General features: G+C 39.4%; 1 protein-coding gene across 1 annotated transcript in view; it reads left to right on the top strand.

Annotated features, from left to right (window-relative positions):
- Window positions 1–18,594, top strand: part of CTNNA1 (catenin alpha 1) — a 169,697-nt gene that overhangs the window by 16,131 nt on the left and 134,972 nt on the right. The window contains exons 2-3 of the mRNA XM_024752286.1: window positions 10,913–11,019; window positions 12,396–12,591. Coding sequence (XP_024608054.1) covers window positions 10,915–11,019; window positions 12,396–12,591 — 301 coding nt within the window. The 5' untranslated portion in view covers window positions 10,913–10,914. The remainder of the gene's footprint in view (window positions 1–10,912; window positions 11,020–12,395; window positions 12,592–18,594) is intronic.

Below are 18,594 nucleotides of genomic sequence, written 5' to 3' on the forward strand. Positions count from 1 at the left end.
TCTTGCTCTATGCTCCAGCCACATTGGCCACCGCTTTCTCTAAGCCCTGGGAGATGCTGCCTTGTCTCTGTTACCTCTGCCTGCAGCGCTCTTCCCCCAAATAATTCATTTGATTGGCCCTTCCTTGACTTTCAGATTTCAGCTCGTGTTACCCAGACAGAAAGGCCCTGGAAGGACCCTACCTAATTGCATTACCATTATCCTGCTTACTTTTCTTTCTAGCACAGATATTGTCTTATTTGTTTACTTATTTATACTGTTACTACAGTGTAGTTTGATGAAGGCAGAGTTTTTGGTCTCAAATAGTGTCTATACAGAGAAGGCACTAAAATATTTGCTGATTGAGTGCCTAAATGGTGGACTGAACATTGTTTTTTTAGGTTTACCTTTTGTCCTTTGCTTAGTGCTCTTGGTAATCATTGTGTCTCCTAACGCTTGTGGCATGGAAGTTCTTTCATTCAGTTGTTCCCTGTGTTTCCCCCATTGCCTGTTTTTTTTTTTAAAATACGTATTTATTTGGCTGTGTCGGGTCTTAGTTGCGGCTTGTGGGATTTTTTGTTGGGGCGTGCGGGCTTCTCTCTAGTTGTGGCACACGGGCTCTGGAGCTCGCGGGCTTAGTTGCCCAGCGGCATGTGGGATCTTAGTTCCCCGACCAGGGATGGAACCCGAGTCCCCTGAATTGGAAGGCAGATTCTTAACCACTGGACTGCCAGGGAAGTACCTCCACATTGCCTTTGGTACTCTAGAGAAGATAAGAAACAAAATGAGAGTGATGGTATGTTTTATTATGATTAAAAATAATTATAATAATAAAAGTAATCATAATTATAATCTTAAAAAAATAATAAAGATCTAGCCAAGTGTCCTTTTTCTTATAGATCTATATATACCTGGAAGTGGAGTGACAACTTGTACTATGTGCCATATAAGTTCCTGATATAAAATGTATTTGTATATGAGTTGATCACTGGTTTATGTAATCCAGTATTGTGTTGTAGATGGAAACTTTTTACTTTGATTGTGTTTTGGCTCTCACGTTTGACCAAGGCTAAGCATTTTTTTTTTGGACAATGATATTGTATTTGTGATTAGAAAGAGACTGTGCTTTTTTTTGTGGTGGTTGGAGGGGAACAGGTTTTCTTTTTGTTTACATGAACCTGTGCTTTTTTTAATATATAAATTTATTTTTGGCTGCATTGGGTCTTCATTGCTGCGCACAGGCTTTCTCTAGTTGCAGCGAGCGGGGGCTACTCTTCGTTGCGGTGTGCAGGCTTCTCATTGCTGTGGCTTCTCTTGTTGCGAAACACCGGCTCTAGGCGCGAGGGCTTCAGTAGTTGCAGCACGCGGGCTCAGTAGTTGTGGCTTGTGGGCTCTAGAGGGCAGGCTCAGTAGTTGTGGCGCATGGGCTTAGTTGCTCTGCCGTATGTGGGATCTTCCCAGACCAGGGCTCAAACCCATGTTCCCTGCATTGGCAGGCAGATTCTTAACCACTGTGCCACCAGGGAAGTCCCTGGAGTGAGTTTTAATTATAAAGGTTTCCTTTTTTTTTTTTTTTTGACAGTAACTGGGAGATTTGAGAGTTGAGATTCCACCAGCTGTGGTAACTCCGTTTAATGCAGATGCAACCTGGCATCCCTACGACTGCCCTGAGTAATCCACAGTCCTATATCTTGTGCACTGTGACAGTTAACGTTACTGTGGGTACTTTAATTTCTAAATTTCCTAATTTGCATTTAAATGAACCATTCTAACACTGCATTAACTTAACCTTGCTGTTTAAAAAAAAAATTGGCATTTAGTAGCTAGGTGCAGATATTCTAAAGCTTTGGAGCAGACAGATTTTAAGAATAATGTGGCCATTCTGTTGTAAATGAACATTTAATATTTTTGGAGAAGGTATATAGCTCTTTGCACAAATGAGACAGTTTGCCAACAATCAGCCTCCTTGGTTCTGATGGAACTATGCTTTTATTTTCTGCTTGTTGCTTCTCCATTTCTCTTTCTGTCATGAATATTGCTAGTCACATGCCTACCGTCTCTGCCCCTGTCTGAATTTATAGTGAACTTTTGCTTTATAGCCAGGATTGCTATTTATAAGGTAATGAAGACTGAGTAACTACAGTTTAACTTTTTATTTCATTCCACTAAGCGTGATCCCTCCTGGAAAAACCTAAGGTTGCTGTAATTCATTAAGGTTGGCTGGCTCTAGTAGGTTTTGTAATAGGTCTTGTGAAGGAGTGATCTGTAAGTTAATTGGAAAACTAGAAATTGCCAAGAGTTTAAAAGTTATTTGTTTAGTTACTTTAAACAATGTCATTAATTGTAGAGAAGCAGAAGCTATGACTAAGATTGAAGCAGGAACTTTGTCTTGGTTGGCTTGTAAATATTTCAAAATCAGATTGCATAAATTTAATTCAACTAATACTGTGTCTGCTCTGCATAAAGCATCTTTGCATAAAGTACCTTGCTAGCAACTTAAGGCATATAAAGAAACATAAGCATAGTTATCACATTAAAACTTAAAATACAGGTAGGAATACCACAGGCTAAACCTGGGAAAAATCAATTATGTTTAATGAAACACTTCAGAGACTACTGAGAGACCATTTAAATGAAGGGAATACTAGAATTTCAGAGCTGGAAGGACATGGAGCTTAGAATTCAACCCCTTTCATTTTATAGATGAGGAAACTGAGGATCCAGAAAGGTGAGGTCACTTGTCCAAGGTCAGAGAATAAATAAATGACGAAGCTGGGTCCGGGAGCCATGTTCTTTCCAGAGAATGTATTTTCATTAGATTTTATTTATTTTTAAAATTCTTTTTTAAACTTTGAAGAGGTCAGTATTCTTTTTTTAAAAAATTTATTTATTTAATTTATTTTTGGCTGCGTTGGGTCTTCGTTGCTGCACGTGGGCTTTCTCTAGTTGCGGTGAGTGGGGGCTAGTCTTCCTTGCAGTGCACGGGCTTCTCATTGCAGTGGCTTCTGCTGTTGTGGAGCACAGGCTCAGGCACATGGGCTTCAGCAGTTGTGGCTCGTGGGCTGTAGAGCGCAGGCTCAGTAGTTGTGGCACACGGGCTTAGTTGCTCTGCGGCATGTGGGATCTTCCCAGACCAGGGCTGGAACCCGTGTCCCCTGCATTGGCAGGCGGATTCTTAACCACTGTGCCATGAGGGAAGCCCTTCATTAGATTTTTAAATGTTCTACCTCTGCTGTTTGAAATCCTTGTAGGGTTGGGGTCACCAAAAGCATAACTTGATTCTGTAGTATAGTTTAATAACATTTGGTGTCACTCTTGGAGGGGCCTTTGATTAAAGATGCCTCACAAGGCGGTCTGCTTCCATCATGGTTATTGAAAGACTTGAAAACACACTGAATGGGTTCTCAGTTTTCAAGTGTCAGTATATTTCAAGTTTCTCAATGGAAGTGAGTGATTGAGTCCTTTGCCTTAACACCTCCCTCCTCAGAGACAGTACTTAAGAGGATGTGGAGTTCTGAGATGTGGAATCAATCAGAAAGGACTTCAGGGGAGAATCTTGTTTAGTGATTGCAAAGTGGTGACCAACAGGGCAAACATAGTACTCAGATATGAGTGTTTGTCCCATACAGTGGTAAAATCTTTTGGAACAAGTTTCTAACATTAAAGTTGGGAGATTTAATGTAAAAATCTGCAAGTTTGGATCTCTTAAAAAATCGAATGATCTGCTAACCAGAGGTGTGCATGATAAAGATTGCCTGGAGCTCATGGGAAGCTGGGCACATGCTTTTCCCATTTACCAGTCACTAGTGGGTCTCCCCAGACCCAGAGAGGTCAGGGTCATTTGCAGTTCATTAGTGTGCTTACACTCTGCCTTCTTTTCCAGTTAATAAGAAAGTGAAATTATTTTGTAATTGGGAAAACAAAAGACCAAAAAGACTTTTTTTGATAATTTATAATTTATTATCTATCAACATGTGTACAGATCATCAGGGGACTCTTGTTCTTTCTCTAAGGCAGTCCTAATTTTTCTCCAAGTGTCTGAAGCCTTTTTCCCCGTTACTGGACTGGTCCAGTCTTCCCAGGCTCACCTTGGGCAGCTTGCTCCCTCTTTGAGTTATCTCCAAACAGCTTTTCTTCTCCTTGGCAGCTTCCCTGTGGCTTGAGACCTTGTCTCTCTCTCTCAGCTCAGGACTCTCATCCTTTCCAGTTTTGCTCATTGGGCCTGAGCAATGGATTCTAAAACCATAAGAATGCATGTGTATGGTGTTTGGATCTTTTTTGCTGGTTTTCAAAAGTAATCAAGTCCTCAGGCCAGGTACCTTTCCTCAGGCAGGGGTTGGGCTAAGTGCTTTTCCCTGAACTCCTTTCAAGAAGGCTTTTTATTTCAAGAAAAAAATGAAAAGGTGTATTTCTTTGGGAAAGTGAATTGTTGTATGTTGTACTTGTTTAATAATTAAAATCCAAATGTGACCACATGTCTTCTTGCAGCTAACTTCATTTAAGTTGTCTTTTGACTCCTTCCCTCTGCAACCTTTGAAAGATTTTCTGTTCTGTGTTGATACAGTGGCTGGAATGCTAGGATACAGAAATGTGGGATCCATGGGGAAAAATCATTCCTTCTGAAATGTCTTATCTTTGACATTTGATGACATTTGCTTGAGCTGTTGTCAGTCCTGTAGCAATCTAAAGGACTCCCATCTCCTAGGGTTTGCTGACTTGGGCTGATGTTTAGTGGGCAAATAACCTTTAAAAACCAAAGTATAGGCTTGACATAATATGAGTGTAGAGAGCAAGTTTGCCCACTTGAAATGAAACAAATTCCCTGGAAATGGGCATTTTGTGTTACCAGATTAAGCAAATCCACATTCCTTTCGGCATTCCATCTTCAGCGATTCTAGAATTTTTAGATGATGCCTCCAGTAATATTTTCAGCTCTATCTAAAGGAGTCTACCTATTTGTGCCTCAAACGTGCATTTATGGGAGAGGATACAAACATATTTTTTATAGTAAAGTTGTTAGGAGTGTACTGGTCACAGACATGCGCAGTTCTACCTTGTCCTGGTCATTATTCAAATATAGGATTTAGATGTCTGATGTTGCTTTCTGTAGAGGGTTTAGAACTGTGCTGTCCGATAAGGTAGTCACTGGTGGCTACTTGACAGTAATTAAAATGAAATAAAATAAAGATAATCAATTCTCAGCTACACTAGCCACATTTCAAGACATCTCTCTCTCTCTCCTCTCCCCTCCCCCCTTGTTCTCTCCCTCTCCTCCTCCCTTCTCTTCTCTCCTTCTACCCCTCCCTTTCTCCATACTGTCTCTCATTTTCCCCTTCAATTTCCCTCTGTTCCTTGTCTTTCTCCTCTCTTCCTTCTTTTCTTCTCCTTCCCACTCTTCCTCCCACTTTCCGTTCTTCTCTGTATATATGCATATATTTAATACATTAGTTTTTTCTAAACCGTATGAGAGTAAGTTGCAGACATCATTCCCATTACATGTCACAAGGACATAGCTACAATATAATGATGGGAATTTGAAAAGTTAACATTGATACATTACTATTTATTATCTATTTCAGAGTCCCTGATCAAATTTTATCAGTTGTCTCAATTTTTTTTCCTCCTAATACAATTTTCAGTCCAGAATGACTGCATTTAGTTTTCATGTCTTTTTTAGCCTCTTTTAATTTGGAAGAATTTCTCAGCCTATCTTTGTTTTTCCTACCTTGACATTTTTGAAGACTGTAGCTAGTTATTCTGTAGAATATCCATCACTTTGAGTTTGTCTGATGTTTCCTCATGACAAGATTGAGGTTAGATAATATTGGTAGGAAATACCACAGAAGGTGATGCTGTACCCTTCTCAGTGCATTGTACCAGGGGGTACATGATGTCCATTTGTCCCATTATTAGGGATGTTAATTTTTGTCACTTGGCTAAGGTGATGTTTGCCGGGTTTCTGTACTACAGAGTTATATTTCCCCTCTTGGTAGTCAGTAATCTGTTGGGAGTTACTATGAGACTATGTAAGTACTCAGTTTCTTAGTAAACTTTTCATCTGTTGCTTTAGCATTCTTTGATAATTCTTGCCTGAATATTATTGTGATGTTTCATAAATGGTGATTTTTCTAAATATGTTATTCCTTCCCTATTGGTTGGTTAATTTCCTATTACAGAGGAACTTTTCTTCTCTTTTGTTCATGTTAGCGTGGACTCATTCAGCGGATCACAGTCTGTTTAGTTTAATGTTCACAAAAGCCGTCTAAAGATAATGATAGTCTTTTTTTCTTTATTATTATTTTAATAAATGTATGTATTTATTTATTTATTTTTGGCTGCGTTGGGCCTTCATTGCTGCACGCGGGCTTTCTCTGGTTGCGGTGAGCGGGGCTGCTCTTTGTTGTGGTGTGCAGGCTTCTCATTGCAGTGGCTTCTCTTGTTGCGGAGCACAGGCTCGAGGTGCACAGGCTTCAGTAGTTGTGACATGCAGCCTCAGTAGCTGTGGCGCATGGGCTTAGTTGCTCCGCGGCATGTGGTATCTTCCCGGACCAGGGCTCAAACCCGTGACCCCTGCATTGGCAGGAGGATTCTTAGCCCCTGCACCACCAGGGAAGACCCCTATTATTATTTTTCTTTTCTTTATTTTTTTGGCTGCATCGGGTCTTAATTGCAGCACACTGGATCTTTGTTGAGGCATGCGGGATCTTTCGTTGCGGCTCGCAGGCTTCTCTCTAGTTGTGGTGCATGGGCTCCAGAGCATATGGGCTCTGTAGTTTGTGGCACTCAGGCTCTCTAGTTGAGATGTGAGAGCTCAGTAGTTGTGGCGTGCAGGCTTAGTTGCCCCATGGCATGTGGGATCTTAGGTCCCCGACCAGGGGTCGAACCTGTGTCCCCTGCATTGGAAGGTGGATTCTTTACCACTGGACCACCAGGGAAGTCCCTGATAGTCTTTTTCTAAAAAGTAAATGATAGTTTTATTTTATAAATGAGGAAACAAGTTCAAAGTGATTAAGTGATGGTCAAGCCTGCCTTTTGATTATATTGTCCTCCTTACAATTTGTAAAATAAAGATTGTACTTTTTTTCATTACAAAAATAACTTCTAAATACCTGTCATTTTATAAAAATCATAAAATACAATTATAAAAAAGAATGTTAAAACCACTCATAATCCCCAAATCTTAGAGGTAACATCATTGTTAATATTTTGGTTTATATATCCCCCTGCAGTTATACTTCATATTGTTTTCAAAATCCCCTTTCCGTCTTCAGTAGTATGTATTTTGAACATTTTCTCGTAAACCTCTGCATTTTCCCCATTTTTAAAATGAGAAATTTCAGATATACACACCCAGCCACATACGTCTTCCATCTAATTTAACATTTATGAATATTTTTTCATAATTCCTTGGTCTCTCTGTGTATGTATTTTTACTTTCGCTGAATTTGAAAGTTGCAATCATCTTGACATTTCACCCCTAGATATTTCAACATGCATCTCCTAAAAATAGTCCTTTTTCTATACAGCCACAATTCATTATTACACCTATGAAATTGAGCAGTAATTCCATAATATAAATATTAAAAATTCACCAATTTCCCTGCAAATGTCTTCTTAATAGCTTTTTGTTTCAAACTGGGATCCAAACAAGATACACGTGTTGCATTAGATTCTTATGTCTCCTGAGCCTTTTAGTCTGAAATATTCCCCACACCCCCCCATGTTGACTTTCTGACAAGTTAATGTCCTGTTGTCTTGTGGGATGCCTTACATTCTGGATTTGTCTGTTACCTCATGGTGTTGTTTAACATGCATGTGTATCCCCTATAAACTTCTGTACTTCATATAAACTTGCAATACAGTCGAGGTTAGGGTTTCTTAACCTGCATTGAATTTGAATTGGAAAAATTTTGTCTTTGTTGTTAATATTAATAGGAATTTAGCATTTCCTTCTTTTATTAACAATAGAAAACCAACTCCAGTTTTCAGTTGAACCTCAAACTTTGTCCCACTAGTAGGAATCTCAGTGCTTTTCATATATGTAGCAATTGTAATGTATCTTGAAAAAGTGCGTGTTCATTATTACTTTGAAGTAGTTATCAGACTTCTTGACTTTTTTTTTTTTTTTTTTTAATTTATTTTTGGTTGTTGGGTCTTTGTTTATTTTTTTTTTTTTTTTTTTAATTTATTTTTGGCTGTTGGGTCTTTGTTTCTGTTGCGGCGCGCGGGGGCTACTCTTTGTTGCAGTGCACGGGCTTCTCATTGTGGGGGCTTCTCTTGTTGCGGAGCACCGGCTCTAGGCACGCAGGCTTCAGTAGTTGTGGCACACAGGCTCAGTAGTTGTGGCTCACAGGTTCTAGAGTGCGGGCTCAGTAGTTGTGGCACACAGGCTTAGTTGCTCCATGGCATGTGGGATCTTCCTGGACCAGGGCTCGAACCTGTGTCCCCTGCATTGGCAGGCAGATTCTTAACTACTGCACCGCCAGGGAAGTCCCTTGACATCTTATTTAATATGTTAATAAAGAGCATATATATTACTGCATCGCACATTTGTAAAGTATTTTTATAACTAAATTTCAATATATGTGTTTCTTTGGTAATCCTTTTTTTTTTGCGGTATGCGGGCCTCTCACTGTTGTGGCCTCTCCCGTTGCGGAGCACAGGCTCCAGACGCTCAGGCTCAGCGGCCATGGCTCATGGGCCTTCCGGACCGGGGCACGAACCCGTGTCCCCTGCATCGGCAGGCGGACTCTCAACCACTGTGCCACCAGGGAAGCCCCCTCGGCGGTAATCCTTTGAATTATATTTCACGCATTTCAAAAAAGTTCTGAGAAAGGGTCTATAGCTACCCTGTGCAGTACTGAAGCCACTAGCCACATGTGGCTATTGAGCCCTTGAAGTGTGGCTTGTTTGAATTTAAATGTGCCTTAAGTGTAAAACACATCCCAGATTTCCAATACTTAGTACTTATGTAAACATCTCTAATTAGAAAAAACTGATTACATAACGAAACGATAATATTTTAGATATACTGTTTTAAATAAAATATATTATTGAAATTAATTTCATCAGTTTCTTTTTACTTTTTTAACACGGCTACTAGAAAAATTTAAATTACATAGGTGGCTTGTATTATATTTCTATTGGACAACATTAGTCTATAGACTTTACTAGACTGCTAAAGGGATCCGTACATTGAAAAAGGCTTAGAATCCCTGTGCAGAGGCTTCATTAGACTCAGGTTAAACATTTAATTTTAATTTTGCTGTTGCACAGATAATTTTGCTCAGTTTATAGTAATACAGAGGCTCTTGAAAGACATTTAAAACTTTTTTTTCATTAAGAGTACTTTTTAGGAAACGTAGGGCACTTCACATTTCATTGGGTTAGGCATATACTATCAGAGTTGCATTATTAGCAATACTAAGTTTAGTTATTTAAGGGGATGATTATTAGATCCCAACGCTGTAAAGGTGTATCCTCCCCGCTTTGTAATTAATAAGTAGCCTGTTCAGGTGGTACTTCGGCACCTTACAAATACCCTGTTCCCCAATAGCCTATCACCTAATGGTGTTAACATTCATTGATAATCCGTGTTTGAATCAGTTATCCCACTGGGGTTTACAAAATGGTCATTTTCTAATTCTATTCTATATTTATGGTACAGAAATTCTCTTCCCACCCCCTTTCTTTTGGGGATCCCTGTGGTCGTAGGATAGCTATCTAATAGGCAGTTACAGTTATTCTTCTTGATACTCAACTTGTGAATTTAGCCAATGGAGCCTTTGGTTCTAGTATCTTTTTGATATGATCTTGTTAGTCTTTGTGTCTTTCCTTGCTTTCTGCGCAATAGGTTATATCAGACCTTTAATAAGCCTTTTTTTTTTTTTTTTAAAGGAAATAGTATTTAATAGAAATAAAGACCTGGGCAGTGAGAACACTAATTTTTGTTTTTTCTGAATTTTGTCAGTATAGTTTTTAAAGAGTAGCACAGTATCCCCTTGTGTGGTTGGTTGTGTGATTTATTCAGTGATCTGTTTGAAATTTAGGTAGTTTCCAGTTTTTAATGACTATATACAGTGCTGATGTGAACATCATTGTATCCAAGTTTTTACATGTACCTTAATTTTTCCTTTAGAATAAAATTTGAGAGGTAGAATTTCTTGTTCACAAAAATGCACCCTAAAAGGTTTTATATTTCTATGAACAGTTTGTTGTCTGGAGAGTTTTAGTGTTTACTTCAGCTACATGTCTCACCTGGTTTTCTGGTTTTTCTTTAATCTTTGAGGCACTACTTTTAGAAGCAAACACCAGCTGCTTGGTATTTGGCTGAAGTCTTTTTCCCTTAGTCTTAAAGCCTCTGTCTAATGGAGGTTTACCTTGACACTGATACAGTGATATTTGACTAAGTGTGACTTGAAATTTCTTCTGGCTACAAGTGATAATAGCTGTAGGTGCAGAGGGCAGTAGGCTTAAGCATTATGTTTTAATATAGTAAGAGAAGATATTCTCTAAGAATCCATCAAACAGTGAAGTGAGGTTTACCTTTTAGATAATAGTGTACTATAAATATTTTGGAATAAGAAAAACCAGAATCTTCTGTATTAGTCTTCTTTCACTTTAGCTTTTCATCCTAATTCTAAGTCAGTGTGGAAAAACTTGAGGTAGAAGTGTCTTGGTGCCAGAGAAGCCAAAAGGGAAAAGCTCTGTGTTTGGGAATGCCCTCTTACAGTAGCCCTAATGTTTGTAAACTCGAAATCTTAAGTGTAAGAGGTTGTAAGAATTATGGGCCCTCATGTGCAGGCTGGTAAGAATTTTTTTCATCTTGTGATTGTAGCTTTCCTGGTATAAAAGTCCTTAAGTAGGAGAAGACTTGTTATATGTTTCACGTTTGTGCTTGATACTTGCCTGACCTTGTCTCTTTCTCTTTCAGAAATGACTGCTGTCCACGCAGGCAACATAAACTTCAAATGGGACCCCAAAAGTCTAGAGATCAGGACTCTGGCAGTTGAAAGACTGTTGGAGCCTCTTGTTACCCAGGTAAGAAACTGCAAACAAATACGTAGTTGTTGTAACATGATTCCATAGCAATAGGCCCAGGTAATAAACACAGGGCAAGGTTATTTAGTTCAAAGCCTTAATTTGAGTGGTTGAGTTTAGGCTGATAGTAATGAGACAGTTTGGCTCCGCTAATAGTTAAATATTGATGTGTGGATTCATTTAGCCCTTTAGAAACACATTTGCTGCCATTTTTTCAGTCTTACTGGCAGTAATAGGGGCTAGTGTATGTAGTACAACTAATACTTAAAAGTATTTCAAAAAAAGATAAGATGCGGAGCCTTGACTGTTAAGCTTCTTCACCCTGCTTAACACACCTTTTGTTGTCTAGGATTGATTAACAGGTCATTTAACTTGAGGGTGTAGGTTTGGTATGTTTTGTTACAAGTACACATATCACAGTGTGATGACATTTCATTAACTGTTAGCAACTAGCTATGCACTTTTAGTGTTTTGGCACATTTTACTCCTGTGTGTGTGTGTGTGTGTGTGTGTGTGTGTGTGTGTGTGAGAGAGAGAGACAGACAGACAGACAGACAGATACTGTGCGAGCATGAAAATGAGATGTAATGGCATGTGCTATCTTTTTAAAAAACTCCATTCTAGCTCATAAATATAAACTAGTATTATAAGTAAGTAAGTAGGAGTGGGTGGTAATACTCGAGAATATTTACTTTCTTGGAGCCCATCTACTGCAGCTCTCAGGTCTTCTGTGGACCGCGTTACACTAATAGATGTTCAGTCATCTTCAGCCTATACAGGTCATCATTATTATATGTGTTAATGATGGTTAATGTCTGGGACTTAAAACATCACAGTAGGCTGCTTTGGGCAATTGTTCCTTTCTTTATTAAGGGCCTTTCCTAATTAATTGCGATTTGTGTGAATACACTGAAAAGATTTCAGAAGCAAGTTATCTTAAAACATTTTGCACAGGTTGAAAACATGGAAAAATGTGACCTCCAGGCAGATCTAATAAATTCATTGTTAACCTCTTTCTAACCTTCTTGATGACATGCAGTAGAGACGTAACTTGTTTGTTACCAGTTTTTAATTTGTAAAATGAAGTTTAAAAACCTAATGATCACGTTTGAAGAATTAAAATATTCATTATATTTCTTAGCTTACACATTGAGATAGCTAAATTATTTTGGAAACTAAATAGAGTATCATTCCTGAATATCTTAAATATGGAGAGAGTTGTATGTTATTTGTTAATGCTTAGTGGAATCTCGTAAGTGTGATGTTTCATTTTATTATGAAGAATTTATTCTTGCTACCTTTAAAGATGTTAGTCTTTCTGTTTTTTTTTAAATTTTAATTGACTACAGTTTAATTTTCAAAAATGAAACTTTTAGGTTACAACCCTGGTAAACACCAATAGCAAGGGGCCCTCTAATAAGAAGAGAGGTCGTTCTAAGAAGGCCCATGTTTTGGCTGCATCTGTTGAACAGGCAACTGAGAATTTCTTGGAGAAGGGGGATAAAATTGCAAAGGAGAGTCAGTTTCTCAAGGAGGAGCTTGTGGCTGCTGTAGAAGATGTTCGAAAACAAGGTAGGTCAATATTGCTTTTTATATAGAGAGAGGCAGGCCTTTCTAGAAAAATAATCCTTAAAGGTGACTTTTTGTGGTCAGTATTTTCATTCTTATATGCTTGCCAGTTGCTCAGGTAACTATGAATATTCTCTTAGTGGAGATGTATTAAGTTGTACTGGCTTAAGCTTTAATCAGGAGAGATTAACAAAGGAACGTCTTTTTTGGAGACTCTGAATCCAGTTCCCTTGGGTGTTCCAAATAATAGTTGAGTCTTAGAAATGTTATAACACAATTTGATAGGAAATAAATGGGGCAGAAGTTTATATTTTATCCTATGTAATATCTCTTAGTTTGTGCTGAAGATGTAAGGGTGATAAAATGGAAAAATGTCCAGCCATTCTTTTCAGAAAGCACTAGAAACTGCTTCATTCTGTCAGACTGGTATGTAAAATCAGCCATGCATATTTGCACTGGCTTGAGTTTAAAATAATTTAAATGGAGCTTAAGGGAAACATTATTTTTGGAAACTCAGAAGTAGTAAAAAGTGAAATTGTAACCCACAGCTTATCAGTAGTTACTATTAGAAAAACTGTCATCGCTATGATGTAATAAGCACAATATAAGAGGACTTTATTAAAAAATTTTTAAAATTTTGTATTGGAATATGGTTGATTAACAATGTTGTATTAGTTTCAGGTGTACAGTAAAGTGATTCGGTTATACATATACATGTATCTATTCTTTTTCAAATTCTTTTCCCATTTAGGTTATTACAGAATATTAAACAGAGTTCCCTGTACTATACAGTAGGTCCTTGTTGGTTATCTAGATAAGAGGACTTTAAATCTGGACGATTAACTTCTTGAAACCTGCAGTTTTGTGTTAAACTTCTGGTCCAGCAGGAGGACTTCAACAAAGACATAGGTTTTTTTATGGCTGTTGGATATCATCTAAGGTGAACTGACCTCCTGCTCTGTGCATGTGCTTTACTGGCTCTTGGGAGAACCTCAGTGGCTCTCTGATGGCTGACAGCAATGTACAAAGTCCATTGGAATCTTAAGTCAAATTCATCCCTGTGACAGTACCCAAAAAGAGCAGTGCATTCAATGGAGATGCTATCTCCCATTGTTCTGAGTTTGTGAATAAATATTTTAATACTGCAAATGATGAGATTACTTAAGTTCCGTAATACTAGCTAGGTGGACGTGTTAGTTTTCTCTGGCTGCCATAATAAATTACTACAAACTTGGTAGCTTAGAGCAACAGAAATTTTTTTTTTTGAAGTTCTGAAATCAAGGCGTCAGCAGGGTTGATTCTTTCTTGGGGCCTCAGATGAAGAATCTGTTCCATGGTCTTTCCTGGCTTCTGGTTGTTGCTGGCAATCCTTGGCATTCGTTGGCTTATAGACACATCACTCCAATATCTGGCTCTTTTTGTCACATGGTATTTATTCTCCATGTATCTCTGTGTTGCAAAGTTACCTCTTACAAGGACATTAGTCACTGATTTAGGGTCCACCCAGTGTGACCTCATCTTAATTTGGTTATATCTGCAAAGACCCTATATCTAAATAAGGCCGCATTCACAGGTTCTGGGTGGACTTGAATTTTGGCAGGACACTATCAACTTGGTAGAGTGGGTTTTTAATGAATTTATTTTAAAGTGGTTTAATTTTCCAATTCAGGACAATTTTTGAGCTTCCTATTGAGGAAATCAGGACGGCTGTTACTTCATTGACCTCAGAAAGTTTTGTTTCCTAGGCCTTCTTGCCTCCTCTAATGAAACTCAAAATCTTAACAGGTGAATTTGGTCAAGTGTTCATTGTCTAGTGACTTAAGACATTTATTTTCAAAATAAAGCTTAATTATTGCAAGTAGCTTTTTTCCCCACTGTATATGTTCCTTGTTTCAGAAGTTACTCTGATACAAATCTGTAGCAATCATGGTATAATACACTCTCCCCAAGCACCCCCCTATTATGAATGCATATCTAAATTTCTGTTTCTTTGTGTTTTTTTGTTTATATCTGAGAAAATCTTTTATGTGGCTCTGAATCATAAATACTTGTTCGTCCCAGTCCAGCTTTGTAATTATTTTTGATCTATTCATGATTTAGTCACCATAATTTTCCTTCTCCTTGCAGGAAGACAAAACAAAACAAAAGTAAAACTAAAGCAAATATATAACTGCCTGTCATCATCGTTACTGTATCAGATGTGAAAAGCTGAAGTGCCTTGCCTTTTTTCTGTTGGCTTACTTTTTTCTTTGGTGATTGTTAACAAATGGTGATGCAGCCTCTCTCCTATCATAAGTAGAAAATACGTGGTATGAAAATGGTTAAGCACAGATTCTTTTTAGTCAACCAAACCTTGTTGGTTATGTTGTTGAAGCTGTTTACTCATCATTTGAAACCCTGAAGTGATGTTAATATATCTGCAGATTCTTTGACACCTCTCCGTTTAAAAAGTGGCGTCTAACTTTGATCCTCTTGAATGTGTGTTGTACTTAGAGACTCTTTGTTCTATAAAGAATAGAATGTGATGTGGAAGTTATACTATTTACTTTCGAAGCAAAGTCATAAAAAGAGTGTTGTATCCTCTTATCTCTTTCTCGTGGGTTATTCACTCTGGGGAAGCTGGCTGCTATGTTACAAGGACACTCAGGAGGTCTTGTGGAAAGGAACTGATGTCTCTTGTACCAAATTGCCAAGCATGTAAGTAAGCTGCCTTGGAAGCACATCCCGCAGCTACAGTCAAGTTTCAGGTGATGGCAGCCCCAATCAACCCTGAATTCCTGACCCACAGAAAACTTGGGGAGATAATATTTATTTTAAGCAACCAAACTTTGGGGTAATTTATTGGGTAGGGAAAGATAATTAATGCAAAAACCTTTCCCAGGCCCGCTTTCAGTCGTTCTGAGCACTTATGCAAAACTCTGACCTAACTGCTCTGAATTTTACTGGCATATAAAACGTAGAGTAATTATGATTTATCTAGCACTCCATAGCAGATTGACTTATTAAGTAGAGTTAGAATCCTTTGCATTTCAAGTCTGTTGCTTATCCACTGGAACACTTAATTGCTAAAGGATGTATATTTATTTATTTTTGGCTGCTTTGGGTCTTTGTTGCTGGGCATGGGCTTTCTCTAGTTGCGGTGAGCAGGGCTACTCTTCATTGTGGCGCGCAGGCTTCTCATTGCAGTGGCTTCTCTTGTTGCAGAGCGTGGGCTCTAGGTGCATGCACTTCATTAGTTGTGGCACGCGGGCTCAGTAGTTGTGGCTCACGGGCTCTAGAGTGCAGACTCAGTAGTTGTGGTGCACAGGCTTAGTTGATCTGCGGCATGTGGGATCCTCCCGGACCGGGACTCGAACCCGTGTCCCCTGCACTGGCAGGCGGATTCCTAACCACTGCAACACCAGAGAAGTCCCTAAAGGATGTATAAAAAGATTATTTTGTTCCAAATCAATGTGGGCTACTTTTGCCTAGTACAAGTTGGCTTTTTTTTTTGGGGGGGGGTAACGTTCAAGTAGTAAATATTTTAGACCTTATTGGCGATAAGGTCTTTCTTGACACTACTGAGTTCTGCAGTTGTGTTGGGAAAGCAGCTATTCAGTATATAAACAAATGGGCATGGCTGTATTCCAGGAAAACTTGTTTATAAGAACAGGGGGTTGGCCAGATTTGACCCACAGGCTGTAGTTAGCTGACCTCTGATCTAGGATTAAAGATACGAGCTTGCTGTTTTCAAATAATTGATTTAGGTACTTATAATGCTTTTGAGCCAAAAATTGGACCTTCTATATCTTTGAGTTTGTACAAGTCCTGTGCTTTCTGTGCAGTCATAATTAATAACCAGAGACTTGAATGCATGTAGTTTTTCAGCATAACTTAATTTTCTTTTTGTATTTGCCCCTGATTACATGAATAATAAACACAAACATTTGTGAGTACACTAAAATGTTATCGTAACACTGTCAGTGGGTAAAACATTCACATACATAAATGCAGGGTCACTTTACCTCAAGACCAGGTGAGTCTCCTGTGGTGGGTGGGAGCCAATTATCAATTGCATGGCCTCCGAACCCCTGTGATCTAGGGATTTCATTGTACTGGTAGTCAGCCCAAACTAGTTGTTAACTACCTTATATGGGCTGAGGCATACATGTGCCTCATAGAGATGTGCTTTTTTGGGACCCTGCCCACCCCCCATGTTCCCCTCCCTGATTAGGTCATTCTTACTTTATTTTTCTTCCTAGCTCTTAGCACAATGATAATTAAATATTTGGTTGTCTTCCCCTCTCTAGGCTCCAGCAGGGTAGGTTCTGTGCTGGTCTGGTGACTGTTCCCTGTGGCAGCTATCATGGTGCCTGTTCTATGATAGGCACTTAAATGTTTGAGGAAGGTAATTGACTATGTTCTCCAAGAATTATGTGAGAAAAGGCTCTTTCCAAAAATTAAGGTGAGTTTCCTCCCCACTGCCAAATGTAAATGCAGGGATACTAGTGGAGAATCTTACCTTAAAAAAAAAGAAATTGAGATATAATTCACTTAACATAAAATTCACCCTTTTAAAATGTATATGATTCAGTGGTTTTTAGTATATTCACAGAATTGTGCAGCTGTCACCATTATTTAATTCCAGAACATTTTCATCACGCCCAAAAGAAATCTCATACCCATTAGCATTCATTCCTTATACATATATTGATTTTTTAAAAAAATTCATTTAGGGCTTCCCTGGTGGCGCAGTAGTTGTTGCGGAGCATGTGCTCTAGGCACACGGGGTTCAGTAGTTGTGGCTCGTGGGCTCCGTAGTTGTGGCTCGCGGGCTTAGTTGCTCCGTGGCATGTGGGATCTTCCCGGACCAGGGCTCGAACTCACGTCCCCTGCATTGACAGGCGGATTCTTAACCACTGTGCCACCAGGGAAGCCCATATATTGATGTATTTTAACGATACCTGGAAAAGAGTATTTGTGAGTCCTTGAATGGGGCACTGATGAGAAAAAGAGGGCCCTTAGCTGATTAGGGGACATCCAAGGGACAGAGATGGGAAAGCCTAAATGAAACTTGTTTGAAAAGGGGGGACATTAAAAAAGGAGGACCAGTGATGGTAAATTGGAGGTTGACTGATGAGGAATAGTTTCTACTACAACAGGGTTTTTTAATCCATTAGTTACAATTCACAGTTAGATCTCAAAGGCCAAGAACAGAGACTTGCTGCTGCATCAGTGACTTCTTCCCTACAGCTCTTGGGCATTTCTGGGTGGAGGAGGGAGGAGAAGGCCCCAAGAACATGAGGTGCACCTTTATGTATTCCCGCACGGCTTCTAATGATACTCTGTTCGGTAAAGGGTCCAATGATTGGTGTACTGCACAACAGTGGTTTTCCTGGGAAGAAGCTTGTGTTTAGAGACACCAGAGTGGGGAAGGGGCTGGGTGACTATGTGTGGTCTCTGATGCAGAGAGACCGTCTTCAGGAATCCCCTGACAGTCCAGTGGTTAGGACTCAGTGCTTCCACTGCAGCGGTCCCCAACCTTTTTGGCACCAGGGACCCATTTTGTGGAGGACAGTTTTTCCACGGATGGGGGCGGGGATGGTTCAGGTGGTGATGCGAGTGATGGGGAGCAGGCAGATGAAGCTTCGCTCCCTTGCCTGCACCTCCTGCTGTGCGGCCCGGTTCCTGACAGTCTGCCGCACCGGTCCATGGCCTGGGGGTTGGGGACCCCTGCTGTAGGGGGCCTAGTTTCAGTCCCTGATCAGGGAACTAAGATTCTGCATGCAGAGCGGCGCGGCCAAAAAGAAAAAAGGCAGACAGACAGGAGGCTGTTTTTCCTGTTTCATCTTGGAGCTTATAATCAGGACATATGGAAATGTAAATTAATAATAGCATGAGTGTCATGCCAAGAATGGAGTGGACTAGGAGGTTAAGCATGGGATTAGAAAAGCTTCCTGAAGGTGTAGTAGTGGATCTTGAAAGGTGAAAGAAGGGAGGGGAAGAAGTCATTCAGGTAAGAAAACC

The sequence above is a fragment of the Neophocaena asiaeorientalis genome, unplaced genomic scaffold (genome assembly GCF_003031525.2).
Source record: "Neophocaena asiaeorientalis asiaeorientalis breed wild unplaced genomic scaffold, Neophocaena_asiaeorientalis_V1.1 scaffold204, whole genome shotgun sequence".
In the NCBI taxonomy this organism is placed as follows: Eukaryota; Metazoa; Chordata; class Mammalia; order Artiodactyla; family Phocoenidae; genus Neophocaena; species Neophocaena asiaeorientalis.